Source organism: Ricinus communis, chromosome 9, assembly GCF_019578655.1.
Source record: "Ricinus communis isolate WT05 ecotype wild-type chromosome 9, ASM1957865v1, whole genome shotgun sequence".
Lineage (NCBI taxonomy): Eukaryota > Viridiplantae > Streptophyta > Magnoliopsida > Malpighiales > Euphorbiaceae > Ricinus > Ricinus communis.
In genome coordinates, this window is record NC_063264.1 from 1,788,699 (window position 1) to 1,798,911 (window position 10,213).

Here is a 10,213-nt window from a genome sequence, read left to right on the forward strand (position 1 = left end):
AAAGAGGAAAAATAAATCTATCCTAACTCCCAAAACCTGATAGTTAGCAGACAATATTGTCATACCTCAGCATCAGAAATTCCTATCAAAAATATGTTTAGAGACTCAAGAGAAGATTCATATATTTGTACATGGGGTTCGAAACTCCAGAGCATTCTCATGTGTCATGGAGTTCGAAACTCCAGAGCGTAGAAGAAGAATCTATGTTTGAACTCTTTGATTTCCACTTTGATCTTGTTCAAACCAAGAGAACCTCATAAAATGGGTTCACCATTAAAGCTTAAGTTGCTCTTCTCCACAAGAATTGCCTCCTCGAATCACGGTTTCACTGGCTCGTGAAGTGCCTTGACCTTACTCAAGCAAAGAGAACAAAGCCATCTCAACCTCACCAAATGGTTGACCAGCATAAAGTTTAAGCTGTCCCTTCTTCACAACAATTACCTTCTTGGATCCAGATTTCACTCCCTCGTAAAGTTCCTGCAAGAGTTCAATTTCTTCTCACTTTATTGAAAAGACTTGCAAGCATTCCCATATTTCTCCTTTTCTTTATGGCAAGTATGCATTTGATAATCAAGTTATAAGAGTTCTTACTTTTACTGACAGTGGAACGATGTCAGCACTGAAATCCCCTAAACCTTCAAAGTAGAATTCGAGTAAATGACAAAAGTTATTGGCATCACCACGGTCCTCAAAAGCAACAGTGTAGGAATCCACATGGTCATCTGGCTGAGAAAGTGTTCTTAATGCATAAAGTCCTGGTCCTTCAACTTCTGAGCCTCTCCGCATTAGGATGACCTGGATTTGAATATAGATAAGCTTACATGTCAGAAATTAATCCGAGTAATTAATATAGTTTATTGCACCTATACACAAAAAATGCCATAGATTTTGAAAGAATCAGTATACAGCTGAAGGTGTAAGTAAAATTTTGATAGAAAAAGATTATTCTAAGTAACTTCTGGAAATCTTGCCCTAATCAAGCTACGTCTTAATTTTGTGAACTAAAACTCTGCCTATGCAGATACAAATATATGAGAACTATTTGCCCAAAATAAACTATACTGATGAGATGCGGATGAAAGTAAACCTACTTAATTGGTTTATGCAGAAGAAATGGTAATTCAAGTCAGAAATAGAAAAATACATTACCCTACTGAGAGAGAAAATATAGTATACAATTAGAGAGTGTCAGATTTCAATTACATACTAGAACATAAGGAAGATTCAACCACCAGAAATTTTCCTGCATAGCTGATTGTTTACCCGCCACTTTGTTTGGTACTGGTCTCTTTCCAGGTTCTCTACTGTCATTTACGCTGGATGAACCAGGCCCAAGAAATTTTTTAGTAGTTCTCCGGTTTCCTTTTGTTAAGCTTCTTAGTTTCTCCACATCTTGTGATGTTGACGCCTCTGTTACTTCAGTTGACGAGCTTCCTTCACTGATCTTCTGGACAGCACCTAAAAATAAAAATATCCCGCATTAAATAAAACAGAATTCTCTGATAGCAGAAGGGACAAATTCTGCGTTCAGTAATCAGCATTGTCAACTTCTCGTTTTAGAGTACTAAAACATACGGGACAGATTTAAATCATAAACTTACTAATCAGAACCCCATAATACTACATAACCTGCATCCTGAAATCGATATAAAGAATTGAGAAATCCAAATCATCACCCACAGTTACCATTGACTTGAAAACATAATCGGGAAACACTACCAATAAAACATACACTAAAAGATTTATTAGCATTACCTGACCCCATGTCCCTTTGTGAATCCTCTTTTTCCTTTTCTAACTTCGTACTTCCAAAATCACTTTCTCCTGATTTACCATTCGAAGCACTTCCATTAACAGTACTCGAAACTCCACTATCCCTCAAACCCGAGAACCCCTTTGGACTACTCCTGGAATTCATCGAAGGACTTTTGAATTTAAACTTTTTCTTAAACATCAATGATTTCATATCAATATCATTCACCTCCATACCATTTTGACCATCTCCATCTCCTCCTCCTCCTTCTTCTTCATTATTATCAGAAAACCCCAAATAATTCATAAATGAATCAGGCAACAACTTTTCTCTCTTGGAATTCAGTCTTTTTTCTAACTTAACCAATCTTGCACCAATCTCTTTTTCAATTTCACTCTCTTCATCATTTCCTTCCTTTCTCTTCACTTTTTCTTTTTCTCTTACCTTTCTCGCCATTGCCCTAATTACACTAATCCTCTCATCCATTTCACTTTCGTCAAAACCCGCCACCACATTGTTCCCATTCATAAAAGCATTATTACTTTTACCACCTAAACTATCAAATCTCTCTTGGTTATTGTTATTCCCAAGCACCCAAACCGTCAAAATTGCTTGCAGCAAATAAACCCCAACTAACCAACCACAAAATTTCAAAACAGACTTTGCAGAAATTCTACCAAAAGTGCTCCTTTTTTCTCCGGCAACGATCTCCGAAACACGAAATTCTTCAGAATCGTCAATTTCTTCGAGAATTTCGCCTGGAATTTCATTAGGAGAATCAACAACGGTGTCATTTTCGGGTAGGAGTTGAATGGGAATGGGAACGGGAACGGGAACGGGAACGGGAAGAATGAGTTCTGTTGTTGGGCCTAATTGAGGAAGAGGTTTAGTTAGGGTTTTTAGGATTTTAGGGCGTAAGTGGTTTTTTCTATTTATTATGATGCGTTTCGATGGAATTGCAGTGGCAATACGAGATGCGAGAATTGGGTATGCTCGGAGTTTTCGAATGGTTGGTGATGTGAATGCAATTTTTGGGCGCCCCAGGAAAGGGAAGGTGCTGTAGGCACGCGCCATTGGGTAGCTGAGAACCAAAGGTTCAAGTTTTTAAACTGTATCCGCTGTAATAGTGCTTCTTTAAACAATAGCCTAACTAGTGAAAGATAACCCAACTCTTTAGCTAGCTTTAATCTCTTGATCGAGACATAAAGTGTTTAGGCATGCTTAACCCCGACCCGTATTTGATAAATTGGCACTTGAAAAGGTTGTAATAAGATTCAAATCTATAATAGATCATGGAGACTGATGTTCATTTCAAGTCTATGTTACTGGGTTGGTCGAAGCAAAACTTATTCATCTGATATGTATGATTTTACTTGTTAGTTGAATGTCTGTAACACGTCCGTTTATTTAGCTAATTTGGATTTAGTAGTTGATATTATTCACTGTTTACAAATGCGTTTCATGCATAATTTACTTTGGATGAACCAACTGATCCGAGAAAACTTGAGATATGATTTATATGACAGCCAAGAAAGCGTCTTGCCAAGTGATGCAGTAATATTTTCTGTCTCGAATGGCATTTCTGAATGTTGATTGCTCAAGTATAAGCTTGGTTTTCTTACAGTGTTTACCGCTTTTTCCGGAAGAAACACGGTCTCAATCAAACCCACATCGGTAATACAAGAAATAAGCAGGAGGACTTTGTGATATAAATATGAAAAAACAAAACAAGGAAAATCATACCTTTCTCGGCCTTTTGGCTAAGATCAAGTGTAGTATCTGTTCTTATCAGTTTAATATCTGATACGTGAGCTATTAGCTCACATGATATTAAATTAATTTTTTTTGGGAGAGAGCTCGTAACAGTAGCTTGCTACTGGAGTTCTCGAGCGTCGCCTGTGCGTTGCACTACTGCACTGGCTAGGCGCATCCCACCAATACTAGTATATAATCTGATGGCCTCATTGCTTGAAATATTCATAATAGTACTGCCCTTTCTAAAAGCTTTGTGGGTTAATTCTCGAGCGTAGCCTGTGCGTTGCACTACCACACTGGCCAGACGCATCCCACCAGCACTAATCTATAATCTGATGGGCTCTTTGCTTGAAATATTCATAATGGTACTTCACTTTTTAAACGCTTTATGAGTTAATGAGGAGAAGTTCTGGAATGGATCTAGTGCAGAAAGTCTTCTGATTTCAGTGTTTGTTGGTTGTGTATTTGGAGAGAGAAGAGTAAGACTTATTAGTCATTTCCTTAATGACGAAAGTACATATTGCTAAAAGTATTGCAAACTTGATTAAGATATAAATGGTTCATATTATTGAAATACCCATCACTTTGAGCTTTCAGATATGGTGACAGAGGTACTTGATTTAGTCTTTGATCTAATGTTAATGAGAATTTTCTGCACTCTTATTTCAGACATGAAATTAACATATTACTAGTAAGGCACAAGGAAAACCGTAGACATGGAGATAGCCACTTTAACACCTTCCTTAGGACCCATATCATCTAATCCGAGCACTGTTACACGGAAAGTGACAGTTGATTTAATGCCATTTTAACTACAGACAAGCTACCAGAAGATTTAATATTTTAGGCGTCACTCTCTATAGGGTCCAAGCAGCAGAGTTTAAACCAGTAAAGAACTACTGAGAAAGAGCTTCAAATCCCACATCGGGGAAGTAACACGCGAAAAGTGAGAAACTGGGCTATAAGTAAAAGAAAAATACACATTGCAAATCATACCTTTCTCGGCCTTTTGGCTAAGATCAAGTGTAGTATCTGTTCTTATCAGTTTAATATCTGATACGTGAGCCATTGGCTCACATGATATTAAATTAGTTTTTCTCACTATTGCACTGGGCTGGCGCACCCCTCCATTCCGAGTTGAAAGCTGACTCTTTCTTACTCTTTCTACTATTGTCTTCTGAAAAGAATCTTCTCTGCATGGCCTCCTTTGACTACACCGAAACGATCCTTAATTGAAATTTTTTTCTTGTACTAGTTATTGTCAAGAAATAAATAAAACTTAACAAAAAAATTTCAACTTTCAATCAAATGAACGTTTATATGAGCTCTAATGGCGCTATAAAGGCGGAGGATAGCAGACTTGTAATAACATCATAATCTATACAAATAAACATATTCCCGATCATTCAGAAACAAGAAACGAATTTCTTCGTTTGGAGCCGCCTCTTATGAATCTTCTATTTAATAATTCGCAACCATTGACAAACATTTTCCTTTTTTATAATGATGTAAGAATATAGAAAATTTAATATCCAATAGTCATGTGAAGTTATAGTTAAAAATTTAAGAATTTCAATTTCAAAACTTCCTTTCTGTAAATTTATTAGACCAATTTTCTTCCCTTTACTTGTAACAAAAAGAGTCCAAAACATTTTCTTAGTGGCAGTAGCTCACAAGAATACTTGAATAATCTTGTGACCACGTAACAGGGCAACGGGACATGAATAGCATGCCAAGGTCTGGATGGCTTATGGACATATTGCGTGGCTCCTTCTGTTTGTTAGGTGTTTCACCAACCTATCATCCACCCTACCCTACCCAGAAAAATTATAAATATTAAAAGAAAAGAAGAATCTAATCGAAACTCGAACATAAAAATGACTAGAGACAAACTCTAAATCTCTTTCCTATCCGACATCTCTATTACATGTTTTATTCATAACCCATAAAACTCCAAAATGGAGTCTCTACTTATAAAAAGAAAAACACAATTGTATCTGCTATCCACACCTCATTGTACCTTGTAAATGGCTCCCTTTGTTTTCCCTACCTACCAAACTCTCGACCCGAAAGCCATAATTTAAGAATCATTACAAGGAACAAAACCCTAAGAAAAGTAGTCTATCTTTTTCTCTTTTCTTGCTTTAGCTACTGTTTTTTGTTTGTTTGTTGTTCTCTTTCAGAGTAAAAACAAGACCTTTAAGCCATGGCCTCAAACCCCCACGTCTCTCTTTCAACGACACGAGCAGGTTCTTTTCCTATCCGAGCTCCTGTTACTCTTGATGATTCTTCTGATTTTGAATCCGACGGTCATGATAAAACTGATAATAGTGATACTACTAGTATTATTTATAATGGGTCCGAGTCTGAAGAGTATGTTAGTGGTGAGGAGTTTGAAAGTGCTTCAGAGAAGCTTTTTATAGCTGACACAGATGAGGAGAATCATGAACAAATTGGCTTTTTTTATGAAGTCACAAATTTTAGGCCTTTAGTGGCAAACGCGGATGAAGAGAGTTTGGGAATTTCAGTTGACGATGAGGAGAGTGGTGTTACTGAGGAGTATGACCCCATTGTTGATTCTGATATTCCCAGTTCGCCGAAAGTTATGCCTATCGCCCAATTGTCAATGGATGATGATGAGTTTGAGGAGTTGATGTGTGTGGAGGGCATGGTGAGAAGTGAACTCGAAGATAACAGTTTTTCAGGTATTGTTAAGGTGCCTAGTATTGGTCTTCTTGATAGAATCGATAGTGCACCTAGAGTTAGAGTTTCAGATATTCAAAAAGATAAAGAAGCTGTGTTATTTCTGCAAGAAGATTCTTCTGTTATGAATGACTCCCAGTTGTTAGCTTTGAGAGATAACGAGGATCTTTTGGGTAAACTAGTTGGAGCTGACATTGGTGTTTTGAGCAGCGAAAATGATAAACTTGCAGTGAAGGATGGCTGCCATGTTATTTTAACGGAAGCTTATGTTAGACCTTTGTTGGAGAATAAAGTTGTTTTGGAAGAAAATTCAGAAATGAACGAAGATGTCACGCATGATATGGATGATTCTGTTTCAGTTGAATTGGTTGACAAATATGGGCATTTTGTACCAGAGGCTCATGTTGACTCTTTGGTGGATAGCAGTGTCTTGGAGAAAAACTTAAAATTGGATGATGATCCCAGGCATTTTGTTGAAGAGAAGCTGCCATGTGAGAATTCACAGCAGGAAAAGATTGCATTGAACGGTGGAGATTGGGGCAATGAAAAGAGTATGGGGAATGATTTTGTGAATCATGCATTTGAGCAATGTGGTACCAGTGTGCAAAAGGAACAGATCGGCGAAGTAGCTAATGTTTGTGATGATCCCCATGGAAGTGAACTAGACCAGGTTGGTAACATTTTGTTAGAGCTTGAAGAGATGAAGGTTGATGGCATTGTTCTGCTAAAGGAACAGATAACTAAAATGGTTAATAGCTCTAACAACCAGAAAATGTTGCTAGAGCCTCAAATACTGAAAGTGGAAGCTGCAGATTTCAATAACAAGGATAAAAGTGTTTCTCTTGAGAAAGACAGTGACACAGAAAAACTAGAAGATAAAACTGGACAAGAAACTAGTACAGTATATCAATCTCTAGGACCTGAAGATGTCATCCCAGTTGTTTCTGTAGACACTGCTTTTGAGATGAATGAGATTCAGACTGTGGATTTGTTGGGGAATGGTGATATGCCTGAAATGTTTGAAAGTGATATATTGGAATTGCAGAGCAATGCCAAATCCTTTGGCATCTTAGATGAGAAAAAGACTGATTCAGAAAAAATAGAAATGGAAAAAAGTTTGCTTTCTAATGAAGAGATTGAAGATTTGAATAAGCATATCATTAATGAATTGAAGACAAGTTTTTTCTCTTCTCACCAAGCTGCTGAAGATTTCCATAATGATTTACAGAAAATTGATGAGCAGGCTGTTCCGGAGGCAGATCAAGAATTGGAGACTGATGAGAAGCGCGAAGAAAAGAAATTGTTCAACCCTGCTACATTGCCTGCTCTTTTGAATGCTGCAGCTCGTGCTGAGTTGGTGAAGTCTGCAGCTACTTCTGAGTTGGATAGAGGCAGGAACAGAGTAACTGCTGCAGATGGTTCTAGAGTATTTTCTCTTAAGCACCCTGCTGGTTCAAATTCCTCATTTGACACTAAAGCACATGCTTCACAATCGGATATGGCCAAGGATGCTGTGAATGACGATGTGAGCCAAGAAGAAAGAAAGATATTTGAAAAGCTACAACACATTAGAGTGAAGTTCTTGAGGCTTGTCCATCGCCTAGGACTTTCTCCTGAAGATTCTACAGTTGTACAAGTGTTACATAGGTTGGTCCTAGCTGCAGGGCTACATGTTAGACACAAATTTTGCAACGAATTTGCCAAGAGAATGGCCATGCAACTTGAAGCAGAGGGAAAAGATGATTTAGACTTCTGTTTGAACATTTTGGTTATTGGGAAAACTGGAGTGGGAAAAAGTGCAACAGTTAATTCTATTTTTGGAGAGAAGAAAGTCATGATCGATGCATTTGATCCTGCCACAACTAAGGTTAAGGAGATTTTTGGGACAATAGACGGAGTCAGGATCAGAATTCTTGACACTCCAGGTCTCAGAACCTCTGTTAAGGAAGAAGCTACCAACAGGAAAATATTAGAATCTATAAAGAAGTTAACGAAGCAGTTCCCTCCAGATGTTGTCCTCTATGTTGATCGGCTAGACACCCACAGAGGAGATCTCAATGACTTGTCATTGCTGGCTTCAATCAGTAATATTCTTACTGCATCAATATGGCGAAATGCCATTGTTACTCTGACCCATGCTGCTGCTCCTCCCCCTGAAGAATCGTCAGGTTCTCCCTTAAGTTTTGAGATGTTTGTTGCTCAACGATCCCATGTTATTCAGCAGGCTATCAGCCAAGCAGTTGGTGATCCGCATCTAATGCATCCGAGTATGATGCATCCAGTATCTCTCGTTGAGAATCATCCCTCGTGTCAAAAAGATGGAAGAGGAGAAAGTGTCTTGCCCAACGGGCAAATATGGAGATCCCAATTATTGCTCTTGTGCTACGCACTGAAGATTTTATCTGAAGCAAGTCCTAAGACCAAGCCTCGAAATCAATTTCAGAAACTACCTTTGCCCAACTTTCTGACTTACCTATTGCAGTCTCGGCCTCATTCAAAACTCACTGCTAAGCAGGATGGTGATGATATTGACTCAGGTGTGGAATTGTTAGCTTTATCAGACTCTGATGGAGATGATTATGACCAGCTTCCACTGTTCAATCCTTTGAAGAAATCTCAGGTTGATAAGCTTAGTGAAGAGCAGAGGAAAGCATATATCAAGGAGTATGATTATCGGGTAAAACTCCTTCAAAAGAAGCAGTGGAAAGAGGAGGTGAAAAGATTGAAGGAGCTGAAGAAGAAAGGCAAAGATCACAAAACTTATCATGGCTACAGTGAGGAAGCCGTGGATCAGGAGAATGGAGGTCCAGCAACTGTGGAAGTTCCCATGCCTGATTTTTTCATCCCGCCTTCCTTTGACAGTGACAGTCCTTCTTATAGGTACCGAATGTTGAAGCACACATCGCAACTTCTAGTGAGGCCAATTCTTGAATCGCATGGATGGGATCATGATATCGGATATGATGGCATTGGTCTAGAAAGAAATCTTGTTATTGCTGATCAGTTCCCAGGTGCATTTGCTGTTCAAATCACAAAGAATAAGCAAGAGTTTAACTTTCACTTGGATTCCTCAATTTGTGCAAAGCATGCAGAAAATGGATCAACAATGGCAGGATTTGACATCCAGGCTATGGGAAAGCAGCTTGCATATATTCTGAGAAGTGAAACCAAATTCAAGAATTTCAAGTTACACAAAACAACTTGTGGGATGTCCATTACTCTGTTGGGCAAAAATATTTCTACAGGACTCAAAATTGAGGACCAGATTGCAGTTGGAAAACGTTTGGCTTTGGTAGGAAGTGCTGGTGCCGTGAGGTCTGGAAGTGATGCAGCATATGGTGCCAACTTTGAAGTTCCTGTCAAGGGTAGGGTCTTTCCTCCAGAGCAAGATCAATCCACATTGGATTTGTCTCTAATGAAGTGGAGAGGTGAACTGGGTCTAATGGCAAACATACAGTCTCAGTTCTCCATTGGTCGGAATTCCAAAATGGCTATTCAAGTTGGAATGAACAATAAGCAAACTGGGCAGATTATCATCAAGACTAATAGCTCAGAACTGCAAGTTGCCCTCATCAGTACCCTACCAATGTTAATATCCATGTTAAGAAGTGTCTGCCCTGGTGGTGAAGTTAGAAAAATTCAAAGATGATACCAGATCACTAGAGGTGCCTTTTGGACATAGATTGTTGTTAGATAGCAGTTCTATTTTGTGCAGATTTTACATATTCAGTAAAGGCTAGTTGTTATTACAACACCTCTGTTGAATCCACAGAACATTTATCTGAGCCGTTAAAAAATTGACACAAGTGCAGCAGATAGTTGAAATAGACATACTACTTTCGGCAAATTGTAGTCTTGTGGTGTCATTGATTATGTTTTCTATGATAAAAAGTCTGCTTATTTGCACCAGAAGTGGTAATATTTTGAAGCAAATTTATATTTGTAAATTCTTGGGTGGTATGCGTTTACTATTCCTCTAAATAGCACCAAGAAATACTCATG

The 10,213-nt window shown here is 38.3% G+C and overlaps 2 protein-coding genes, 1 non-coding gene and 1 pseudogene across 3 annotated transcripts; 3 read left to right on the top strand and 1 right to left on the bottom strand.

The window, feature by feature from the left end:
* Positions 1–72: 72 nt before the first annotated feature.
* LOC8278727 lies at positions 73–3,014 on the bottom strand. The gene is made up of 4 exons (XM_048379519.1): positions 1,756–3,014; positions 1,208–1,458; positions 592–795; positions 73–477 (listed from the first exon to the last, which is right to left on the bottom strand). The coding sequence occupies exons 1-4, from the start codon at positions 2,825–2,827 to the stop codon at positions 352–354; spliced, it is 1,653 nt and encodes a 550-aa protein (XP_048235476.1). The 5' UTR covers positions 2,828–3,014; the 3' UTR covers positions 73–351.
* Positions 3,015–3,492: 478 nt separating this feature from the next.
* Positions 3,493–3,688, top strand: LOC112534520. Its single transcript, XR_003078819.1, has one exon. It is a non-coding gene; the product is annotated as a U2 spliceosomal RNA (small nuclear RNA).
* LOC8278726 (translocase of chloroplast 159, chloroplastic) lies at positions 3,498–10,123 on the top strand. The gene has a single exon (XM_002516876.4). It carries the CDS (start codon positions 5,715–5,717, stop codon positions 9,858–9,860), a length of 4,146 nt encoding a protein of 1,381 aa, XP_002516922.1. The 5' UTR covers positions 3,498–5,714; the 3' UTR covers positions 9,861–10,123.
* Positions 4,501–4,681, top strand: LOC112534521 (annotated as a pseudogene).
* Positions 10,124–10,213: the final 90 nt, after the last annotated feature.

Excerpts from the sequence above, each read along its gene's own strand:
- LOC8278727 (XM_048379519.1), bottom strand. The coding sequence starts at position 2,827 with ATGGCGCGTGCCTACAGCACCTTCCCTTTCCTGGGGCGCCCAAAAATT. Across the intron at positions 1,459-1,755 it reads ACAAAGGGACATGGGGTCAG|GTGCTGTCCAGAAGATCAGT; the intron begins GTAATGCTAATA and ends TTTTATTTTTAG. Across the intron at positions 478-591 it reads TCGTTCCACTGTCAGTAAAA|GAACTTTACGAGGGAGTGAA; the intron begins GTAAGAACTCTT and ends GAACTCTTGCAG.
- LOC8278726 (XM_002516876.4), top strand. The coding sequence starts at position 5,715 with ATGGCCTCAAACCCCCACGTCTCTCTTTCAACGACACGAGCAGGTTCT.